Raw genomic sequence first — 24,814 nt, 5'->3', positions numbered from 1 at the left:
TATGGCGGCAGGGGGGTACGGTGACCGCACTGCACGCTTTCCAGACCGGAATGGCGTCTGCAGTGCAGTCACCGTTAGTTTAAATCCCCCTCCTTGGCTGTGATTGGTCCGTCGGTCCGACGGACCAATCACGGCCTTTGGGGGCGGGCGGGGTGAGGTGGGGTGACACCAGTGTCACCCTTACACCCCGCGGTGATTGGTGCTGTACTTTACAGCACCAATCACCTCTGATCCCGTGTCACCGGCGAACGTTATTCGCCGGTGACACAGGAAAACGCTGTGAATGGCTGTTCACACTGAACAGCCAATCACAGCGATCGCCGACGGGGGGGCGGCATCGCAGCCCCCCCGGGGCATGCACGGACATGTCTGCTGTCAGGGACAGCAGACATGTTGAAACTGTCACCGCGTCTATAGACGCGGTGACAGTTTAAAGCCATGACGTACATTTACGCCATGTGTCGGGAAGTGCTTCCCGGCCATGACGTAAATGTACGTCAAATGTCGGGAAGGGGTTAATCTACCTCCTCAATGGTGGGCCCTGAGCTGTTACCTTGTCTGGCCTGTGCACCACAGCTGGAGCCGGGCATACCACCACCTGGCATTCCTCCTTGGTACAGCTTGGTTATAATGGGCTGGCACACCTTCTCCAGTTCCTTCTGCTGGTGGGCATACTCCTCTTTCTCAGCAAGTTGGTTGTTCTCCAGCCAGGAAATGGTCTCCTTACACTTCTCAGATATGATCCTCTTCTCCTCCTCACTGATCTTCCCTTTCAGAGCTTCATCTTCCACCGTGGTCTTCATGTTGAAGGCATAAGACTCCAGTGAGTTTTTGGCAGCAATTTTCTCTCTCTGTGCATCATCGTCAGCTTTGTATCTCTCGGCCTCCTGCACCATCTTCTCAATGTCCTCTTTGCTCAGCCGACCTTTGTCATTAGTAATTGTGATCTTATTCTGTTTGCCAGAGCTCTTGTCCACAGCAGACACATTGAGTATGCCATTAGCATCTATGTCAAAGGTCACCTCAATCTGGGGCACACCTCTGGGAGCAGGGGGGATTCCGCTCAGGTCAAATTTACCCAGTAAGTTGTTGTCTTTGGTCATGGCTCGCTCACCCTCATACACCTGAATGAGGACACCCGGCTGGTTGTCAGAGTAGGTGGTAAAAATCTGAGTCTGCTTGGTAGGGATGGTTGTGTTACGTTTGATGAGGACAGTCATGACCCCTCCGGCTGTCTCCAAGCCCAGGGAGAGAGGAGCCACATCTAACAGGAGCAGGTCCTGCACATTCTCAGACTTGTCTCCCATTAGGATAGCAGCCTGGACAGCTGCACCATAGGCCACAGCTTCATCTGGATTAATGCTCTTGTTCAGTTCTCGCCCATTGAAGAAGTCCTGCAGCAGCTTTTGCACCTTGGGGATGCGCGTGGAACCACCCACTAGGACAATCTCATTGATTTGTGATTTGTCTAGCTTGGCATCTCTCAGGGCCTTCTCAACAGGCTCCAGTGTACCACGGAAGAGGTCAGAGCAGAGTTCCTCAAAGCGGGCTCTGGTGATGGAGGTGTAGAAATCAATACCCTCATATAGGGAGTCAATCTCAATGCTTGCCTGGGTGCTAGAGGACAGGGTACGCTTAGCTCTCTCGCAGGCTGTCCTCAGCCTCCTCAGGGCCCTTTTATTTTGGCTCATGTCCTTTTTATGCTTGCGTTTGAATTCATCCACAAAGTGATTAACCATACGGTTATCAAAGTCCTCACCGCCCAGATGAGTGTCACCCGCAGTAGCTTTAACTTCAAAGATTCCATCATCGATGGTGAGGATGGAGACATCGAAGGTGCCCCCTCCCAGGTCAAAGATGAGGACGTTACGCTCCCCACGTGCTCCCTTGTCCAGGCCATATGCAATGGCAGCTGCTGTGGGCTCATTTATGATTCTCAGTACATTGAGTCCAGCAATTACACCAGCATCCTTGGTGGCCTGTCGCTGAGAGTCATTGAAGTAAGCTGGCACGGTGATGACGGCATTGGTAACAGGATGGCCCAGGTACGCCTCAGCGGTCTCCTTCATCTTCAGCAGCACCATAGAGGAGATCTCCTCAGGGGAGAATGTCTTCTCCTCTCCTTTATATTCCACTTTCACCTTGGGCTTTCCCCCATCACTCACCACCTGGAAGGGCCAGTGCTTCATGTCAGACTGCACCACAGCATCAGTGAACTTCCTCCCAATCAGCCGCTTGGCATCAAACACTGTGTTCTGGGGGTTGAGCGCCACCTGGTTCTTGGCAGCATCCCCGATCAGTCTCTCGGTGTCAGTGAAGGCCACATAGCTGGGGGTGGTGCGGTTTCCCTGGTCATTAGCAATGATCTCCACCTTGCCATGCTGGAAAATGGCCACACAGGAGTAGGTGGTGCCCAGGTCAATACCAATAGCTGCCCCGTTTGGTGCCATTGTATGCTGCTAGTCAGTATCAGGGGAGTCTTGTGGTGCAGTAGCCGGGCTGGGTGGTTCCTTTGCTGGCTCAGGCAGATGATGTAGCCGGTGATGTTCTGCTCAAGGGTAACAGGTTGTGCTGTAGTAGCTGTAGGTCAGGTAGGTGCTGTAACCGGTGATCTGAAGCTCAGTGGGAATGGGCTGCGCTGTAGTAGCTGTAGGTCAGGCAGATGATGTAGCCGGTGATCTGGTGCTCAGTGATATCAGGCTGCGCTGTAGGTCAGGCAGGTGCTGTAACCGGTGATCTGTAGTTCAGTGATACTGCTTTACCCGGGCACACAACCCACATATATACAGCACTGGCGCTGGGACGTCACCACCCTCACAGCCAATAACAGCACGGTCCTCGCTATGCTCTTTGCGTCGCTCAGCAACTGTCCCGAACATTCCCGATTGTTCTCCGTTGAACAGCCAATCACCGCGCAGCATTAGTTCAGAACATTCGCGAGGATTCCAGCGTGCTAGAATTTCAGACCAATTAGCGGCGGCGGCTGTCATCGGTCTGAGGGAAGTTTCCCGATGTTTCTCCATGGACGCCTTATGTCAGAATGATGTAACCAATCAGCGCGGGAGGAGGGGGCGTGGCGTGTGACATCTCTGGAACATTGCAGGAAAAGGAAGCGCTTAGGTGCCACAGGTCACGCCCCTCCTGCTGTCGGATTGTGAGCTCTAGTTGTCCGGAGAAACATCGCGAAAATTCTCTCAGAGCCGAGGGAGCTGTCGGGCAATCACTGAGCTGGGTTAGTGGCGGCGCCGCGGCAGAGCAGTTTCGGGGGTTGCAGCATGTTAGATGAGCTTATCAATGGCATATAATTCTCCCTCCTTTTGCGGCAGGCTGTCGATGCTGAACGAGGGTCCTAACTAAATGTTAGCATTGTGCTATCGATGTTGTTTAATGCAAGGTGTAGCTCTAGTGTTAACCATCGACTGTTCTTCCATCGATTGTTGATACTATCAAGCGCATGGACAGAAACAATGGGTTGAGTAATCGATGTCTTCACCACGGGGCATAGTACTGGGCAAAATGGAGCTATCGGTGTTATACCATCGATGGCTGGGAGACCATGCTGAACTACCATGACAGCCCATCACTGGCTGCTAGATGATAGGTGGTACTTAGATATAAAGTTTGTAGGAAAAGGCGTATAAAACCACTTTTGAATATTTAGATAGTTAATAATGTCTTCACTTTAATCCTTTTATTTATTTTTTTTCTCCGATGTTGTTGACTCTGTGGATGTAATACTGTACAGTCCCGATGGCTTAGGGAATGTTAAAACCCATGTAGGCTGCATAGACAGCAGAGCGAAACCCCTAGATAGAGAGGGCCTCTCAAAACTAGGTCCAACGGGCCAAAGGTTCGGTGCTGAGTCCAGGGAGGTAAAATGGGGTGTGTGCAGGGTTATTTTTCAGCAGGCTCCAGCAGGAACTGAGGCCCTTATTTTAGTTCACTCTTTCTGACAAAATATTTCTTAGATGGACAAAACCATGTGCACTGCAGGGGGGGCAGGTGTTACTTGTGCAGAGATAATTAGATTTGGTGGGGTTTTACTTCAAAGTGAGATCTATATTGCAGTGTAAAAATAAAGCAGCCAGTATTTACCCTGCACAGAAACAAAATAACTCACCCAAATCTAATTCTCTGCACATTTTAAATCTGCCCCCCTACAGTGCACATGGTTTTCTCCATCTAAGAAAGATTTTGTCAGAAAGAGTGAACTAGAATAAGGGCCTTGGTTCCTGCTGGAGCCTACTGAAAAATAGCCCTGGGTGTGTGCAATAGGTCAGGGTAAATGAAGGAGGTCAAGTAGGAGAGGTCTTGTCAGGGGGAGTGTGGGTAGTCATGCTGTGATCATGTTTATGTCTATGTATATGTATATGTCTTCTTACGGTACAAAAGAACTGTGTAGTATGCTATGTCTGGGAAACTGATACTACTTTTGTATTGTATGTATGTATGTTTATGTTCGTTTTTGATATTGAAAACTAAATAAAGACGCAATAAAAAAAAAAAAAAAAAGAATGATGGGGTTTAACCAGATCTGATTCCATTCGATTATCAAATTACAATGACTGTGTATGTGTACGGCTGTGCAAACCAGAATAGCGATTGAAATAGGGGTATATTTACTAAGATGGGATGTTGCTATGGGCAACTAATCAGATTATACTTATTTATTTAGCACCTTCTATAAGATAACAGAGAGTATCTGATTGGTTGCCTATAGCAGCATTGTATATGAAATAGAACTCCCATCTTAGTAAATTTCCCCCATAGTGTGAATTTGGATGCAAAATGAGAGTTAGTGAACGTTTGTTGAAGGTAATGGGGGTGGAGGTGCGTTGCAGTAGTTTGGGGCCTTGTCAGAGCCAACAATTGCAGCCTTGTATTGCATTGCCTCGGTGTCCTAGGACCTTATTCTGATTGACTCCACCAGACGCCGCCCTGTGAATGGAGATGCGCCGCCCCCTCATTCGCACGGCCTGCAAATGGATTTTTTTACATCAGGGATGGGGAACCTTTGGCCCTCCAGCTGTTGTTGAACTGCATACCCCAGCATGCACTGCTACAGTTTTGCTATTCAGCCATACTAAATCTATTGAAGGGCATGCTGGAATGTGTAGTTCAACAGCTGGAGGGCCGAAGGTTCCCCATCCCTGTTTTAAATTAGCATCCATTTACAGGCATGGGGGAAACGTCCACATCTTTCGATGGTCGGCGACTCTCAGGTCACTCAGATATGCGTGCACGTTCGAGAGGAAATAGGCGGGCAGCTGACATCACCCGATGTCAGCTGCCCGGCACCAACATCACTGGACGGTTTCCATGGGAACGCCCAGCAGTTTCATAGGAACGCCCATGAGACGCTGGGTGTTCCCATGGACGAGTACCCCGGCCCGCCGACCACCACCCACCGTCTGCAATGTTTGGTGCGTGTGGTGTACACGGTAGGTTCGGATCTTTAATCCGGGGTATCGAAAAGGCGACAGTAGGTGAGATTCAGATTTGAGGAAGCAGATGTTTAAAAGGGTTATACCTGCTCTCTAACAAGAGGGTAGGTCACAGCGGTAGACAAATCAATTTACGATAAACACAAGGTTAACGACACAATGCAGCGTAATCAAAGTCACTCACTTACTATGACAGAATTTACATAACAATGCTGCCCTATCTAGTGCAATTTAATATAATCAGAACCTGAGTAGACACCCCCCACATCCTGGGAAGACAACTTATACAAGGTTAACCCACAAGAACGTTATCTTAACGTACCAAATACACTTTACTTATTCTAATAACCACAATGTTACAGCGCCTAACAATGTGCAACCTAACGGGACCGGTACCCGATTACTGTCCTGAACCCGAGTCTAGGACTCGGCCTGTGCACAGGAATGACCCTAACAACTTCCCGGGGATGGTGTCTCTACTGGACAATCCGGCCTTCCTACGAATCAATAGTGAGGGATCACACGTCAGTCAGGCCTTCCTAGGGATAACTAGCCTGGGTCACAAGTCAGTCAGGCCTTCCTAGGGATAACTAGCCTGGGTCACAAGTCGGGCAGGCCTTCCTACGGATAAATAGCCTGGACCTGTTGGGTGGGGAGATTTGCCTTGAGGGTCCCCTCTTTCTGGGGAGGTAGGGACAGCAAAGTCAGTTCCCACATGGCTTTGTTAAAACAGAAGGAGGCAGACTCTCCTGATTTGGGGTGATAGCACAGATTCCCGTTTTGGGGAAGAATGCTGACCCTGAGGTGGGTGACACGTAGGGTTTTATCCTGGGGGGGGGGGGAGGAGATATTGTTCATGGGTCCCCCAGAAGAAATGGTGTTGGGGATTAGATGCCCTCTCCTAATAGGGCCAAGGATCCCCTACTTCTGGAAAAGTACTGGGGTTGTGTGCACAATGTATTGTACCTCCTCTCTTACTGGGCACTGGTATGCTGGGGTCACCTCTGTGTGGGGTCTCTGGTGCAAGGGGTGGTCTATCTGCCCTGTAGGGAGGCAGCGCAAGTATGCCAGAGGTGGTGGGTAGGTGGGTACCTGGGATCTCGCTGCAGGCTCCCGCCTGTCACGACTCTCCTCATGTTTTTTAGACCGACTTGGTGCATAATTTACTATCCAAGTGGGCGTAGGGTGAGAATATAACAGTGTGCTAAATGCATCAAGGCCCACTGCCTGAAGTAAGAGGGGACGCTGTACACTTATATGGTCTCCATGTTGACATAGACACCAAAAACTGTGAAAAACTCATATCAACCGTCTGTCAATGTCGATCTATGGTATTTTGACCATTTTTAGGTGTCGCTCTAGTCAGCAGGGCAGTGGGGTCTGCCGGGGGTCAGCGCTAACCAGACATAGGTAGAGCCTGGCCGGGGCGAAGCAGAGTGCAGGGACGGGCAGTAAATATATATATAATCTAAACGAAGGTTGTGCTGGAGGGAGAAGGACAATGACTTAAATGTTATTTTCGTGATAACCCTGTCCGAACTGAAAATAAACTGCTTGCTGTTTGTGATGAGATGGCCTGGTGTACAATTCTTACTTCACTGCCATTCCCAGCACTGGCTGGGTATCACATTAATATCTACCATGGTTAGGGTGGCAGACGTTCTTTTACAATGCCCTAGCATAACAAGCTTTATCTTACGCATTCCTCTCAATGGGCCTATTTTGGTTCATTCTTTCTGACAAAATCCTTCTTAGATGGGCAAAACCATGTGCACTGCAGGGGGGGGCAGATGTAACTTGTGCAGAGAGAATTCGATTTGGGTGGGGTTTTACTTCAAAGTGAGATCTATATTGCAGTGTAAAAATAAAGCAGTCAGTATTTTCCCTGCACAGAAACAAAATTACTCACCCAAATCTAATTCTCTCTGCACATGTTACATCTGCCCCCCCTGCAGTGCACATGGTTTTGTCCATCTAAGAAGGATTTTGACAGAAAGAATGAACCAAAATAAGGCCCATTGTCCGAAGGTAAGGAAAGACAGCTTTCTTGTGTCACTTGCTGCAGATATGCGGAGGTAGGAGCCAACTAGCAACTAAATGGTCAGGTTCCAACTTCCACTAAAAATAATAGCACCCTATACATGGTGCAGTAGATGCATCTGGTCGCATGGTGCAGGTATTTGTACAATTCTGGCCTTGGACTGGATTTCACCATCTGGAATCTGGGTACCTTATGGAACTTTAAAGGAAAGCCACTGGTCAGTATATGGCAAGATTGCAGTGGAACATGCAAAGGAGAGCCAAGGAACATAGTCATGGGCTACAATTGGGGATCCGGATTCATGAGTTGTAATGGACGACTTGTAATAACCAAGCAGTGGTATCTGGGACAGATCTCCTTATGTAGGCCAGAGCCCATTGATGTCATCCAGGTTAAAGTATGAAAAAGCCAATGTCATATAGAAACTGCACTGTGGGGAAGAGAAACAAGGAGAACCACACAAGACGACCATCAGGAGTCCGGACAATGGGGTTTATTCTAGTTCATTCTTTCTGACAAAATCCTTCTTAGATGGACCAAACCATGTGCACTGCAGGGGGGCAGATGTAACATGTGCAGATAGAATTAGATTTGGGTGAGTTATTTTGTTTCTGTGCAGGGAAAATACTGACTGCTTTATTTTACACTGCAATATAGATCTCACTTTGAAGAAAAACCCCACCCAAATCTAATTTTCTCTGCACAAGTTACATATGCCCCACCTGCAGTGCACATGGTTTTGTCCATCTAAGAAGGATTTTGTCAGAAAGAATGAACTAGAATAACCCCCAATGTGTCATACTGTGGGGCAGATTAAGGGGCCCATTTATCAAGCAATATTTGCGGCTAAATCCCCGAAAACACACGTTTTCGGGGATTTAGCCGCAAATACTAAGTATCACCTAACTGTATTAAAGGGGACCGCAGCCGGGATCTCCGATCCCAGCTGCGATCCCCCCCTGCACCGCCGCCGGCCACATCCCCCATAGGTTTCTATGGGAGATGCAAAGCTGCCTGATGTATCAACATCGGGCAGCCCGGCATCGCAGCCCTGGGCTATCGCCATTCTAATGTGGCGATAGCCCGTTGTAGCCTATGGCTACATATCGCACTGCCGCTCGGGCAGTGTGGTCAGCGGGGTTGCGGGGGGGTCAGCGCATAACCGCGCATGCGCAGACCCCCCGGCTTCCGGGTCAGGGCTTCGCAGGGAGGGGCTCCTTTCGGAGCCCTGTCCCTGCGCCCTGCCAGATGATACATGGGGGCGAAATGATCGCATTTTACAGTAATATACCGCCCAGATCGCATTGTAAATGTGATCATGATAAATGTGCCCCTTATTAAGCTCGGTGAAGTGATAAAGTGTCTGTTCTTTATCACCGGCCAATCAGCTCCTACCTGTAATGTTTCGAACCAAGCCTGTAACTTCACAGGTAGGATCTGATTGGCCGGTGGTAAAGAACAGAAACTTTATCACTTCACCGAGCTTAATAAATCTGCCCCTCTGTAACTTAACACAAGTCCACTAATTTACCCAATACCAAAAAGAAGAAGTTTAATACAAGGCAAATATATGTACTGTACTGTATATATAAATACATACACATTAAAGTGGTCACTTTAACAGGTACAGCTGTACACCTGTTTGACAATGCACATCTTAATCTTGGTGGCCCATTTTTATAGGATTGCATATGCAATGCAATATGGGCAGGATCTACCGCCCAGGCACTGGCGTAACTAAGCCACCGCAGCCCCCGCCATGGCGGGGAGGCGCAGAGTAACTATGGGCGCCTGGGGGGCTGCGGGGCTATAGTTACATGCTGCGCTGCTGCCCGGCCGCATCTGCGGTCACTGCCCGTCACTCGCTCCCGGCGCCGGCTCCTGCTGATAATGAAAAGTGATACTTAGAAAATGGCTGCCCCCGTATTGCAGACAGTTTTGGCAGCCATTTTCTAAGAGTCACTTTTCATTATCAGCAGGAGCCGGCGCCGGGAGCGAGTGACGGGACAGTGACGCAGATGCGGCCGGGCAGCAGCGCAGCGGTGACTGAGGGAGACAGTGACCGGCAGGTATGAGAATGGGGGGGGGGGGGGCGCCGAAAAATTTTGGCGGGGGGGCGCAAAATATATAGTTACGCCACTGCACCCAGGATCGCATTGCAATATGTGATCCTATTGCTGGGATGTATGTCTCTGCAGGGACAAGGGCGCCAAAGGGGACCCGTAACTGCGATCTGCTTCACTGGTGCCAGGGGGTCTGCACATGCGCAGTTAGCACTGACCCAAGCCAGCAGTGAGGTCTGTAGCCCATATGCTACAATGGTCTAGCAGCAGGGATTGGAGATTCTTGCTGCGGTCCCTCCATGATACATTCGGGGGGATACTACATTTCTGGCTGTAAATATGATAATGAGCCCCTTGGTCTCGTAGTTTCTCTGGTGACCTGGTTGGAGGAAGGTCAGAAAGTCACTGTGCTAATAAAGGAAGCTGAAGGCTGTGAGGACCTGAAGGAGGATATGGGCATAGCCGGGGGCCCCCCAGTGATGGGTTGTGAGCTGGGGGGAGCAGGGACTGACTGTATCCATGTGCAACCTCTGCTATCCATCCTTTGAGGCCTACCTGTCCCTTCCCCCTCAGCACTGGTGGCTTTGGCTAAGTTTCTTATCAACCTTAGTGACAGGCAGGGGGCGTTCCTGGGTGGATCCCCAGCGTCTAATGGGCATTCTCAGAAAAATGGTGGGCGTGCCCATAGACATTCTGGGCGGACCCCAGCGAACGCAGGCGTTACCCTGCCTGCTCAGGGCTTCCTCAGTTCCTTATGCAGGCGGAGAAACATGTTATTGAGCCAGTGAGTACAGCGCTAAGGGGCGTTCCTTTAGACAGTGGGAAGGGGCCCCTGAAGCGATAACAAAGGAGCAGGATGCAGGCAGAGCTACAATGGTCCTTGTGGACATGCCACATCATGCAATGCCGGTATTTTAGGCAGTGCACGGCGGGGGAGCTACAGTGATGTAACATGCGTCATTTGGTCGCACAGACCCCCGCCGATGGGAAGGGGGGGTGGGTTCGTCGAGGGAGAAGACCAGCATTCTGAAAGGTTTGCAACCCTTGGATACCACCTGCCCAGACCCCAGGTTTGGTACAGCACATTGGACCATAGCCTGAAAGCACCAGCAGCACTGAACAACTATAATAACAGTGGGAGAAAGGTGGAGGTGATTCCCAAGCAGCGACAATATCCTTAAGGTCTATGCCAGTGGTGGCCAACCCGTGGCTCTTGAGCCTCATGCGGCTCTCCCCCTTGTAAAGTGTGGCTCCTGCTCCCACTGCTGCCCGCCGCCCACCATCTGTCCCAGTCCCCCCTGTTGCCGGTTCCCTGAATCCCTTCTCCTTCTGAGGGGAAGAGAGTGCGCATCGCGCATCTCTCCTACCCCTTACTCTCCATCCTTGTGACTGGGCCGTCTGCCATTTAGAGCTCGCGGGCCAGCAGCCAATCAGGAGCCGGCCAGCGAGCTTTGATTGGTGGACGGCCCAGTCACAGGGAAGTGAAGGGGAAGGAGACGCACGGTGTGCTGTGCTCTCCTACCCTCGGTGACATCACAGGACTGCAGGGGGATGCCAGACTGTCCTCTCCCCGCCCGGCAGCAGCAGCAACAATGGTGAGTGCTGCTGCTGTGAAATTTGCACTGTGGGGGCATAGCAGTTTGTGGCACTGTGGGGGCATAGCAGTTTGTGGCACTGTGGGGGCATACCAGCTTTTTGGCACTGTGGGGGCATACCAGCTTTCTGGCACCGTAGGGGCATACCTGGCACCGTGTGGGGGGGCATATGTGTATCTGGCACTATTGGGGGCATATGTATATATGGCACTGCACTATTGGAGGCATATTTGTATCACACCCACCCAAGGGGTCAAAATAGACTACGCCCCTTTTTTTTGGCGCATGCGTCTTCGGCGCGCGCATGATGTCGGCTCTTTAGCTTGACTACCGATATTTTTTGGCTCTTTACCTCTGACCGGTTGGCCACCCCTGGTCTATGCCATACTATTGGCGAGAAACCATTTTTTCATACAGCGGGAGGTCTGTGGGGACTATACTTATATATCTATACCATCTGGCTATTATTCATGTCTATTATAGTGTGGATATCCGGATCCATATAATTCCAATAAGAGACAATAACACTTTTTAGTCTTTAGAAAGGACTGTGCCATAAATATAAGTTATATATCCGACTCCGAGCCTCATTCTCAGATTCAAGCTACAGGTAAAGTTCTCTTGGACTTTTAAGTATATCCTGTACCAAAGCCTCATTTTAGCTGACGCTATATTTGATGTGCTTTCTCTCCACATGATGATTTTGCAAAGAGGGCCAGATATGGTGACGTGTGTGGGGGCCGCCCATTCAGCCTGACATTCTTTGAACCATTAATCACATCAGAATGATCCCCCACTCTTCCCCCATTCACTGTATGTCCCCCAGCGTTCCCCCATTCACTGTATGTCCTCCAGCATTCCCCCATTCACTGTATGTCCCCCAGCGTGCCCCCACTCATTGTATGTCCACCAGCCTGCCACCACTCACTGTATGTCCACCAGCGTGCCCATTCACTGTATATTCCCCGCCTGACCTCTATATTTCCCCCACTCTGCCCCCATTCACTTTATCTCCCCCACTCTGCCCCCATTCACTGTATGTCCCCCACTCTGCCCCATTTACTGTATGCCCCTACTCTGCCCCATTCACTGTATGTCCCCGAGCATGCCCCTCCTTCACTGTATGTCCCCCAGCATGCCCCTCCTTCACTGTATGTCCCCCAGCCTGCCCCCATTCACACCTCTAGAGTCCTGTGCTGTGCTTCCCACGTCAGCCTCCAGTCACCCGCTGGAGGCTGTGGGCTGCTTGAAGTGACATCACGGGCCGCAATTGGCCCCCGGGCCGGACTTTTGACATGCCTGATTTAATGTATTTTAATTAAAATGAATGTAGAAAACATCCGGTTCCATCCAGGATTTCTCCTGATCTGCTGTGACAGCGCCTCTGAGTGCGGCAGGGTTTCTGGTGCTGGGATTTCTAGGCCTGAATTGGGCTCTATGTCCTGCAGTGACAGCAGATAACTGAATGTGTGCTGCGGATTTCTATGGATATATTACACTTACACTGCTAGCAAATGAGCCCCACTCTGAGTGACCTGGTGCACAGTGCAGGGCAGTAACATGGAGCGGCAGTCAGTACTAATCCCTGGTAATGGAGTGACAGCATGTATTCTATACTGCCCTGACATAGGCGAATCTAGAATTATGGTAATGGGTGGTCCCAGATGTAGACATAATAGTAGGGGAACCTTTGCGCGGCGTAGCCGCGCGGCAAAAAGGGGGCGTGGCCTCATGGGAAGGAGGCGTGGCATCACAAAAAGGGGTGTGGTATTACACTTTAGACCATACACAGTAATGCCCATTACACATTTTAGCAAACTCCGTAATACCCATTACACATAAAGCCACACGCCGTAATGCCAATTACACATAAGGCCACACACCATAATGCCCATTACACATTGTGCCACACATCATGATGCCCATTACATACATATCAAACTGTAATGCCCATTACATATTTGCCACATAAGTGCTGCTTACCTACGTGCTCATTGCTAGAGGGTTCTTGCTTGATGGCACCATAGTACCCATTACACATGATGCCGCACACCATAGTACCCATTACACATGATGCCGCACACCATAGTACCCATTACACATGATGCCGCACACCATAGTACCCATTACACATGATGCCGCACACCATAGTACCCATTACACATGATGCCGCACACCATAGTACCCATTACACATGATGCCGCACATGATTAAAGGGAATCGGGACATCTGTCAGAATGAACTTAGGTCTACAGTCATTAGGTCGACCCCACTAGGTCGACTGGCAGGAAGGTCGACCTGACTTAAGGTCGACATGGGCCAAGGTCGACATGACTTAAGGACGAATTTGCATAAAGGTCGACATGAGGAAGGTCGACTGGTCATAAGGTCGACATGGGTTTTTCACTGTTTTTTATCCGAATGTCGACACAGTCGACATGGACACAGTTGGCAATGAGAATCAGACCCTTGCATCGCTCGTTTCGCTCGCTATGCTTCGGACACGGTGCCTCGCTACGCTCGGCACACTATTTTATTCTCCCACCACGCCCTAGTGGATGGTAGGGCATGAAATACCGCCTGTCGGCACATGTCGGCTCAAAAAACAGTGAAAAACCCATGTCGACCTTATGATCAGTCGACCTTCCTCATGTCGACCTTTATGCAAATTCGACCTTAAGTCATGTCGACCTTGGCCCATGTCGACCTTAAGTCAGGTCGACCTTCCTGCCAGTCGACCTAGTGGGGTCGACCTAATGACTGTAGACCTAAGTTCATTCTAATAGATGACCGCTTCCCGATTAAAGGGGGGGGGGCGGGCTGAGGTGAAAGCGTGGAGAGGAATTGGAGCATAAACTGCAGGGGTGACAGTCATTGACAGCTGGGCAGAGAGCAGGGGGCTGCCCGGCTGTATTCAGAGCACTGCAGGTCACGGCTGTTTGAAATAATACCCCTTTCACAATAGAAAATGCAGGGATTTTCCCGGGAATATGGTCCCAGGATCATGCAGGGACATTCCCAGGCTGACCCCTTATACACCAGCCTAGTCCCTGCATTTTCTGGTATGAGGGGGAGAGACAACCACTCCCCTCTTCCTACACCCCTTTAACCAACCAGCTATATCTTCGGAACCAACTGACCCATTTACATGAGAACAGTATCATATTGAAGAACTTTTGAGTTGGCTCTGAATGATTTTGGTCCCATGAAACTTGGCTGTTTGGTTCCAGAGAAATCTGCCCTCAAAAAACATAAATAGTCATGAAATTACATTTAAGAAATGAAAAAAAAAAAACGGTTTAACCTCAATATCCCTGGAACCAATTAACCCATATGGATCCAGCCTTGTATCAGATTGAGGGCCCAGCGATTTGGGTTCGACTGAGATCAACCTCGAGCTTCATTGATGCAGAAGGGGGAGCTGGCAGCCGTTGAACTGGGTGGGGGTCGGAATTAGTGAGTCCCATGTTATTCTATAGGGAAAACGTTCCAGCTTTGCCTGGCCGTATCTCCGGTTCCCAGGGGGCTAGAGACACGGGGCTGGGCTCGTTGGAAAGCCCCTTCCCTCAGCTACAATGGTCCTGTGCACCCCCGGACCACCCCCTAGATTCGCCTATGTGCCCTGATGCACAGCATGTACACAGCACGGTTATTTTATATATTGAAAACAGAACCTATAGTCTGCGACCTAATCACTATATATAATGGCCTAAATCCTCCTCACCTTTTTGAGGTAAAGTACCGCCACTGACCACTAGAGTCGATGGAACATGCCGTTGCCATTGTTGGTTGCCATCGATGGCAATAGTACTACTGGCCATCGATAGTGTTAAACTATGCAATGGATGTCCATCAATGCTTTTACATAACGATGGTCATCCATTTTTTTGACTGATTGGCCTGTGGGCCAATCAAAGCACAGGGACTGGGCTTCATGGGTGTCAGGGGCAGAGCTATGCTCTCTGTCCCGGCATAAAAAAAATAAGCAAAATATCGGTTTTGCTGTGCCATCGATGGAAGGAAACCATTTGCGGTACTTGTGTAGTTTCACGGCACCAGTAAATCTCATGCGATATGCATGCGATTTGATGTGCGATGCGCTTTATTACCTGTTCATACCCCCACTATCCACTACGGCATGGAGCTGATGTTATATAGTGTGGCGAGCCTGAAGCGTGGCGAGCGGACACGGATTACTTGACATGTATTCACTGAGCCCGAAGCGTGGCGAGGGGCCGTGGAATACATGTCAAGTAATCTGTGTCCGCTCGCCACACTCGGTGGTTCGCTGCGCTCGCCACACTAAATAAAGTCAACTCCATGCCGTAGTGGATAGTGGGGTTATGAAAAGGTAATAAATCACATCGCACATCAGCTAACAGGGAGGGAGGGATGGCTGAGGGAGCGGGGGCCATGCTGCATTGAGCATCATGGCCCTCGTTCTGAGATAATAGAAATAGATTGTGCTGCACAGTCTATTTCTACATTCGATTCCAATGCCAAGGGGCCATGCTAGAGATGGTCATCGACGATTTGAAATCATTGATGGTTTATGGCCAGTGCGGAATACTTTTGCCATCGATGTAAGAGAGCAAGATGGTTTCCCTACATCGATGGCACAGGAGAAGCGATTATTTCCCACCAAGGTGTCGGAACACGTAGCATAGCCCTGCCCCGACGATCTGATCAGCCCACAGACCATTCAGTCAAAGACAATGGAAGACCATCGATAGCTAAAACTAACAACGGTTATCCATCACATAGTTTATGACCATCGATGGCTGGTTGCAGTATCGCCATCGATGCCATCCCTAGGCCAAGCATAGTGATCAAATCCGGATCGGATGCTGCATAGCACGGTACGAATTGCACCGTGTGTCCACAGCTTCAGCCATCATTTTTACGGGCATGTAACTAATCTCTTATATATTTGGCGACATGTGTCAATCATCCGGACACTGTGTCCGTAACGCTGGGCGGGGTCACACACCCCCTCCCAGCTGACACATGTAGCCAAATAGCCATACAGCACGACGTCATGGAAAGAAGTGCGTCAGGACCAATTAGCCAACGGGAGCAGGCCGGGGGGGGGCGTGTCCGGCAGGGGGGATGGGCAGGTGCGGGCAGCGCACACTCCGGCAGCGCCTACTCCAGGCGGGCAGGGTGCCATATGCCCCCCGGCATGCTTACCCAGTCCCTGTCTGCGTCCCGCGCTGGACCTCCTGCGCTGGCCGCGGCTTCCAGAAGCAGAAAACGGCCGTGGCTATAGGAAAATGGCCGCCGGCCCCCTGCACTGAGGACATGTACTCAGTGCAGGAGGCCGACGGCCATTTTCCTGTAGCCGCGTCCGTGTTCTGGAAGCCGCGGCCAGCGCAGGAGGGCTGGAGGAGGTCCAGCGTGGGCCGCAGACAGGGACTGGGTAAGCGCTCTTCCCCCCCCCCTCCACGCTCCCCCCCAGCAATATCTAGCACTGTGGGGGCATATCTCCCCCCCCTCACCCCAGCAATATCTGCCACTGTGGGGGCATTCCACGCTCCCCCCAGCAATATCTATCACTGTGGGGGCATATCTCCCCCCCTCCCCCCTGCAATATCTGCCACTGTGGGGGCATATCTGGCACTGTGGGGGCATATGTGTCTGGCACTGTGGGATCATATGTGTCTCTGGCACTGTGGGGCAATATCTGGCACTGTGGGGGAATATGTGTCTGCCACTGTGGGGGGCATATCTGGCACTGTGGGGGCATATGTGTCTGGCACTGTGGGGGCATATGTGTCTCTGGCACTGTGGGGGCATATGTGTTTCTGGCACTGTGGGGGCATATGTGTCTCTGGCACTGTGGCGGAATATCTGCCACTGTGGGGGCATATCTGCCACTGTGGGGGCATATCTGCCACTGTGGGGCCATATGTGTATTTGGCTCTGTGACGGAATATCTGGCACTGTGGGGGCATATCTGGCACTGTGGACATCACATTGTGCGGTGTAATGGGCATCATGGTATGGGGCGTAATGGGCATTACGGTGTGGGCAGCATTGGGTAATTGCCATCACAGTATGGGGTGTAATGGGCATCAAGGTGTGCGGCATAATGTGTCATTAGCATCACAGTGTGCTCTCATTTTAATGGGGCGTAGCCCCCTACGACGGTGTGAACAGTGCCCGTAGGGCGCAGATGAATCACCCAGTGTGTTATACTTCTCATAGTACATGTGATTGTATGATATCTGTGTTATCTGCATCATCTCAGTGTGGTTGCACATTACAGTATATCCAATGTGACATTATTTGCACATTTCCTACCTGTTAATTATAATGTATTTAATCATTGCTTTACCATATACACATTTATTACTATTTTTTGCGTCCTCTTTCACAAAATAAAAATCTTGACATTTGTTAGTGGGAGATGCCATCTAGTGGCTATTTGATAAAAATACTGGTAGTGCACACTAACGTTCAGGGTTAATCAAAGCACCAATAATAATCTGAAAGTACCGGTATACTAATATTTTTATTTACCGTGAATGACAGAGATGCCTATTCTGTGCCCATGCTGGTTCGGCATTTCAGTGCTTTAGGACTCTAAATTTCACATTTCCTTAATTCTAAAAATCACTTAGAGTATAAGAATATTAATACTAATTTGAAACAATACAGAGCAATTTAAGTTTTTTTTTTATTAAAAAATAGAAAAAACATGAAAAATACAGTAAGAAACATTTCATTTTGCAGTAGGGTCACCAACAATTACACTAAAACATATAATTGTACAGAATAAATAACATTTCTAATGTTTCCTTGCAAACACGTGTTAAACCCAATTATCAGGTATTGAGCTTTGCAGTCCATGTGTGATGATATCAGTCAGTAAGTACCCAGCACAGGTAAACAGCATTGCAGCAAGTCCATGTCCATCAGAGCTGCACCTTACTGTAAGTCCCAGGTATTAATCTACCTCCTCAATGGTGGGCCCTGAGCTGTTACCTTGTCTGGCCTGTGCACCACAGCTGGAGCCGGGCATACCACCACCTGGCATTCCTCCTTGGTACAGCTTGGTTATAATGGGCTGGCACACCTTCTCCAACTCCTTCTGCTGGTGGGCATACTCCTCTTTCTCAGCAAGTTGGTTGTTCTCCAGCCAGGAAATGGTCTCCTTACACTTCTCAGATATGATCCTCTTCTCCTCCTCACTGATCTTCCCTTTCAGAGCTTCATCTTCCACCGTGGTCTTCATGTTGAAGGCATAAGACTCCAGTGAGTTTTTGGCAGCAATTTTCTCTCTCTGTGCATCATCGTCAGCTTTGTATCTCTCGGCCTCCTGCACCATCTTCTCAATGTCCTCTTTGCTCAGCCGACCTTTGTCATTAGTAATTGTGATCTTATTCTGTTTGCCAGAGCACTTGTCCACAGCGGACACATTGAGTATGCCATTAGCATCTATGTCAAAGGTCACCTCAATCTGGGGCACACCTCTGGGAGCAGGGGGGATTCCGCTCAGGTCAAATTTACCCAGTAAGTTGTTGTCTTTGGTCATGGCTCGCTCACCCTCATACACCTGAATGAGGACACCTGGCTGGTTGTCAGAGTAGGTGGTAAAAATCTGAGTCTGCTTGGTAGGGATGGTTGTGTTACGTTTGATGAGGACAGTCATGACCCCTCCGGCTGTCTCCAAGCCCAGGGAGAGAGGAGCCACATCTAACAGGAGCAGGTCCTGCACATTCTCGGACTTGTCTCCCATTAGGATAGCAGCCTGGACAGCTGCACCATAGGCCACAGCTTCATCTGGATTAATGCTCTTGTTCAGTTCTCGCCCATTGAAGAAGTCCTGCAGCAGCTTTTGCACCTTGGGGATGCGTGTGGAACCACCCACTAGGACAATCTCATTGATTTGTGATTTGTCTAGCTTGGCGTCTCTCAGGGCCTTCTCAACAGGCTCCAGTGTACCACGGAAGAGGTCAGAGCAGAGTTCCTCAAAGCGGGCTCTGGTGATGGAGGTGTAGAAATCAATTCCCTCATATAGGGAGTCAATCTCAATGCTTGCCTGGGTGCTAGAGGACAGGGTACGCTTAGCTCTCTCGCAGGCTGTCCTCAGCCTCCTCAGGGCCCTTTTATTTTGGCTCATGTCCTTTTTATGCTTGCGTTTGAATTCATCCACAAAGTGATTAACCATACGGTTATCAAAGTCCTCACCGCCCAGATGAGTGTCACCCGCAGTAGCTTTAACTTCAAAGATTCCATCATCGATGGTGAGGATGGAGACATCGAAGGTGCCCCCTCCCAGGTCAAAGATGAGGACGTTGCGCTCCCCACGTGCTCCCTTGTCCAGGCCATATGCAATAGCAGCTGCTGTGGGCTCATTTATGATTCTCAGTACATTGAGTCCAGCAATTACACCAGCATCCTTGGTGGCCTGTCGCTGAGAGTCATTGAAGTAAGCTGGCACGGTGATGACGGCATTGGTAACAGGATGGCCCAGGTATGCCTCAGCGGTCTCCTTCATCTTCAGCAGCACCATAGAGGAGATCTCCTCAGGGGAGAATGTCTTCTCCTCTCCTTTATATTCCACTTTCACCTTGGGCTTTCCCCCATCACTCACCACCTGGAAGGGCCAGTGCTTCATGTCAGACTGCACCACAGCATCAGTGAACTTCCTTCCAATCAGCCGCTTGGCATCAAACACTGTGTTCTGGGGGTTGAGCGCCACCTGGTTCTTGGCAGCATCCCCGATCAGTCTCTCGGTGTCAGTGAAGGCCACATAGCTGGGGGTGGTGCGGTTTCCCTGGTCATTAGCAATGATCTCCACCTTGCCATGCTGGAAAATGGCCACACAGGAGTAGGTGGTGCCCAGGTCAATACCAATAGCTGCCCCATTTGGTGCCATTGTATGTTGCTGTTCAATGACAGGGGAGTCTTGTGATGCAGTAACCGGGCTTGGTGGTTCTCCTCTGCTGGCTCAGGCAGATGATGTAGCCGGTAAAGTTCTGCTCACTGGTAATGAGCTGCGCTGTAGTAGCTGTAGGTCAGGTAGATGATGTAGCCGGTGATCTGGTGCTCAGTGATAACAGGCTGCGCTGTAGTAGCTGTAGGTCAGGCTGTTGCTGTAACCGGTGATCTGTAGCTCGGTGTCGGTGATACTGCTCTACCTCTACCAGGGCACACAACCCACATATATACAGCACAGGCGCTGGGACGTCACCACCCTCACAGCCAATAACAGCACGGTCCACACTATGCTCTTTGCGTCGCTCAGCAACTGTCCCGAACATTCCCGAGTGTTCTCCGTTGAACAGCCAATCACCGAGCAGCATTAGTTCAGAACATTCGCGAGGATTCCAGCGTGCTAGAATTTCAGACCAATCAGCGGCGGCGGCTGTCATCTGTCTGAGGGAAGTTTCCCGATGTTTCTCCACTGACGCCTTATGTCATAGTGATGTAACCAATCAGCGCGGGAGGAGGGGGCGTGGTGTGTGACATCTCTGGAACATTGCAGGAAAAGGAAGCGCTTCGGGTGCCACAGGCCACGCCCCCTCCCGCTCTCGGCTTCTGAGATCGAGTAGTCCTGAGAAACATCGCGAATGTTCTCTCAGAGCCGAGCGAGAGCGAGGGAGCTGTCGGGCAATCACTGAGCGCTGGGTTAGTGGCGGCAGAGCAGTTTCGGGGGTTGCAGCATGTTAGATGAGCTTATTGATGCCATATAATTGTCTCTCCTTTTGCGACAGGCTGTCGATGCTGAACGAGGGTACTAACTGTATGTTAGCATTATGCTATCGATGTTGTATAATGCCAGGTCTAGTTCTAGTGTTAACCATCGACTGTCCCACCATCGATTGTTGATACTATCAAGCGCAAGGGCAGAAACAATCGGTTGAGTAATCGATGTCTTCACCACGGTGCATAGTACTGGGCAAAATGGAGCTCAGCCATCAATGTTATACCATCGGTGGCAGGGAGATGATGCTGAACTACCATGACAGCCCATCACTGGCTGCTAGAATGATGGGGTTACTCAGATCTGATTTCTGTTGTGTGAATTGGCATTCCATTCGATTATCGAATTACAATGACTGTGTATGTGTACGGCTGTGCAAGCCAGAATAGCGATTGAAATAGGGGCTATGTAAAAACCGGACCGGACTAAACCCCGAACTGCCGGACAGGACATCAAAATCTGCAGTCCGGAGCTCGTAGGGTCCTGTCCGGGGGGGTGTCCTGTCCAGGGGTGTCTTGTCCGGGGGGTCCCTGTGATAGCTATCACCAGGGACATGGGGGAGGGGAGATTACAGCCTCCCCAGCTGGTCCGGACCGTCCGGTTTTTGCTACATGCCCGGACCATACAGGGAGGCTTTATTCTACCCCCCCCCCCCCCCCTCCTCTACCTGGTGACAGGTGTGACAGGCAGCCCCCCCGGACCGGAGGCTACAAGCTACAAGCTACAAAATGCAGAGTTTGATGTCCGGTCCGGCCGTCCGGAGGTTTTGTGTTGGTCCGGTTTTCACCCATACCCATTGAAATAGGGGTATATTTACTAAGATGGGATGTTGCTATGGGCAACTAATCAGATTATACTTATTTATTTAGCACCTTCTAGAAGATAATAGAGAGAATCTGATTGGTCGTCCATAGAAACATCCTATCTGAACTAGAACTCCCATCTTAGTAAATTTTCCCCATCCCTGTTTTACATATGCATCCATTTACAGGCCAAGGGAAAACTTCCACATGTTTTCATGGTCGGCGACCATCAAAAGATGTGCGTGCACACATATCAAAAGTGACTCTCAGATATGCGTGCACATTCAGGAGGAAATGGGCAGACAGCAGACATCGGGTGATGTCAGCTGCCCGGCGCCCACATCACCGGGCGGTTTCCATGGGAACGTCCAGAGGTTTCATAGGAACGCCCATGAAACGCTTGGTGTTCCCATGGAGGAGTACGCCAGCCTGCTGACCCCCACTTATTGTCCGCAATGTTGGGTGTGTGTGCACCTGGTGAACAATCTGTCGTGGACGCACACACCCAGCACATGTGCATATGAAACACATGGAGCTCACATGCAAATTCGTATACAAGCGACCGGGCCTGAATAAGGTCCTTAGTCCAGATTTACTGTCTGAGCCATCAGAAGACACCAGGCTATCTCACGGAGACTCTCAGGACAGTTCCATAGAGGTGATGAGGAAAAGGGTACCAGGTCTCTGGTAGGGATGGCCATCGGTGCAGTCGCCATCGATGGTTGTCATCAATGGCCATCCCTGGTCTCTGGGTCGACAATGTCTGGTCTGACAGTGACTAGATGGACAACTCCATGGGCATGGTCCACACTCAAAACGTCGATACATGTTTTTTAGACCGAATTGGTGCATAATTTACTATCAAAGTGGGAATAAAGTGAGAATATAACAGTGTGCTAAATGCAGCAAGGCCCCGCACCTGAAGTAAGGTGGGGGGGGGGACAGTACACTTATATGGTGTCCATGTTGACATAGACACCAAAAACTGAAAAACTTTCAATGTCGATCTATGGTATGTTGACCATTTTTAGCTGTCAACCTAGTCAGCAGTGGGGTCGGACGGGGGTCAGCGCTAACCAGACATAGGTAGACCCTGGCCGGGGTGAAGCAGAGTGCAGGGACGGGCAGTAAATAAATAGGCCCCATAGTTAGCTGGCAAGGAGGCGGGTCCAGCCAATAGAGAAGATGTGGCCAGTCCAAGGAGGACAGGTACTTATGTATTATCTGGGCTCCCATGTTAAATGAACCCCATTTTTTCATACCCCTACTATCCAACTACGCATGGAGTTGATTTTATATAGTGTGGTGAGCGCAGTGAGCCACCGTGCCCGAAGCGTGGCGAGCGGACGCGGTCTCATAAGAAAAACGGGAGCCCAGATATTACATAAGTACCGGAGGACATAGTGTAGTACATAAAGAAAAGCTATACATTGCAAATCAGGAAAATGACACAACTATGATTTATAATGTAGTATACTGTAAAGGCAGGTTTATAGATACTGAAAAGTTTTAAAAGCCATTTGATCCTTATCAGTGAATGGGGGAGTTCTGGTCCAAACCAGCTGTTCCAATTTTTTGGACATGCAGGGTGATAGACAGGAAGTCTTAGGACAAAGGACAGGGAGTTGGAGAGTGTCCCAGAGAGTGTCCTAGAGAGTGCCCGTGCTGGGGCCATGGCCAAATAGGCGAAATTATGGAGCAGTGTGTGAGCAGTATGCCAAGATCATTGATAGGAACTAGGTGAATCCCCACCTTTAGGAGTACACTAGCAGCAGGTGTCTATGAGATATCCCGGTTAGATAGATTGCAGAGAGCCCCCAGTGAATAGGGGGAGAACGCACCAAAAATAAAATAATCCCAGTTTGCAGCTGCCTCACTACTGGTTTCCAGAATGCACTGGTATGTCAAATAGTGTTGTCCCATCATTGTTTATGCTACAAGTGAAAGGAAATGCTGAACTGATGTAAGCTGATATAATCTAAATGAAGGTTGTGCAGGAGGGAGAAGGACAATGACTTAAATGTTATTTTCGTGATAACCCTGTCCGAAACGTAAATAAACTGCTTGCTGTTTGTGATGAGATGGCCTGGTGTACAATTCTTACTTCACTGCCATTCCCAGCACTGGCTGGGTATCACATTTATATCTACCATGGTTAGGGTGGCAGACGTTCTTTTACAATGCCCTAACAAGCTTTATCTTATGCATTCCTCTCATTGGGGGATATTCTAGTTCATTCTTTCTGACAAAATCCTTCTTAGATGGACAAAACCATGTGCACTGCAGGTAGCAGATGTAAAATGTGCAGAGAGAATTAGATTTGGGTGAGTTATTTTGTTTCTGTGCAGGGTAAATATGGATTGCTTTATTTTTACACTGCAATATAGATCTCACTTTGAAGTAAAACCCCACCCAAATCTAATTCTCTCTGCAAAAGTAACATCTGCCCCCTGCAGTGCACATGGTTTTGTCCATCTAAGAAGGATTTTGTCAGAAAGAGTGAACTAGAATAAGGCCCATTGCCCGAAGGTAAGGAAAGACAGCTTTCTTGTGTCACTTGCTGCAGATATGCGGAGGTAGGAGCCAACTAGCAACTAAATGGTCAGGTTCCAACTTCCACTAAGAATAATAGCACCCTATACATGGTGCAGTAGATGCATCTGGTCGCACGATGCAGGTATTTGTACAATTCTGGCCTTGGACTGGATTTCACCATCTGGAATCTGGGTACCTTTTGGAAGAAGACAACTTTAAAGGAAAGCCACTGGTCGGTATATGGCAAGACTGCAGTGGAACATGCAAAGGAGAGCCAAGGAACATAGTCATGGGCTACAATTGGGGATCTGGCCTCATGAGTTGTAATGGACGACTTGTAATAACCAAGCAGTGGTATCTGGGGCAGATCTCCTTATGTAGGCCAGAGCCCAGTGATGTCATCCAGGTAAAGTATAAAAACCGGGGTGTGTGCATGATATTAGCCAGTGACATTATGAGTGAAGCCTCCAGGCAATGGTGGCAAACTGCTATTATGCATACCGAAGGGAAAGCCACCAAAACCAAGAATCCCATGTCATATAGAAACTGCACTGTGGGGAAGAGAAACGAGGAGAACCACACAGGATGACCATCAGGAGTCCGGACAACGTGTCATACTGT

At 49.7% G+C, this 24,814-nt stretch overlaps 3 protein-coding genes across 3 annotated transcripts in view; 1 reads left to right on the top strand and 2 right to left on the bottom strand.

Moving 5' to 3' along the window:
• Window positions 1-489: 489 nt before the first annotated feature.
• LOC146036178 (heat shock 70 kDa protein-like) lies at window positions 490-2,803 on the bottom strand. Its single transcript, XM_083160030.1, has one exon. It carries the CDS (start codon window positions 2,448-2,450, stop codon window positions 516-518), a length of 1,935 nt encoding a protein of 644 aa, XP_083016156.1. The 5' UTR covers window positions 2,451-2,803; the 3' UTR covers window positions 490-515.
• A 307-nt stretch (window positions 2,804-3,110) lies between these two features.
• Window positions 3,111-24,814, top strand: part of LOC146036181 (neural proliferation differentiation and control protein 1-like) — a 67,049-nt gene continuing 45,345 nt past the window's right edge. The window contains exon 1 of the mRNA XM_083160036.1: window positions 3,111-3,232. The gene's annotated coding sequence lies outside the window, so the exon portion shown is untranslated. The remainder of the gene's footprint in view (window positions 3,233-24,814) is intronic.
• On the bottom strand, window positions 17,851-20,425 carry LOC146036175 (heat shock 70 kDa protein-like). Its single transcript, XM_083160027.1, has one exon. The coding sequence runs from the start codon at window positions 20,025-20,027 to the stop codon at window positions 18,093-18,095; it is 1,935 nt and encodes a 644-aa protein (XP_083016153.1). The 5' UTR covers window positions 20,028-20,425; the 3' UTR covers window positions 17,851-18,092.

This window comes from Crinia signifera, chromosome 9 (genome assembly GCF_055691185.1).
Source record: "Crinia signifera chromosome 9, ASM5569118v1, whole genome shotgun sequence".
In the NCBI taxonomy this organism is placed as follows: domain Eukaryota; kingdom Metazoa; phylum Chordata; class Amphibia; order Anura; family Myobatrachidae; genus Crinia; species Crinia signifera.
The sequence above is the reverse complement of the archived record's forward strand: the minus strand, read 5'-3'. Positions and strand labels throughout refer to the sequence as shown.

Excerpts from the sequence above, each read along its gene's own strand:
- LOC146036175 (XM_083160027.1), bottom strand. The coding sequence starts at position 20,027 with ATGGCACCAAATGGGGCAGCTATTGGTATTGACCTGGGCACCACCTAC.
- LOC146036178 (XM_083160030.1), bottom strand. The coding sequence starts at position 2,450 with ATGGCACCAAACGGGGCAGCTATTGGTATTGACCTGGGCACCACCTAC.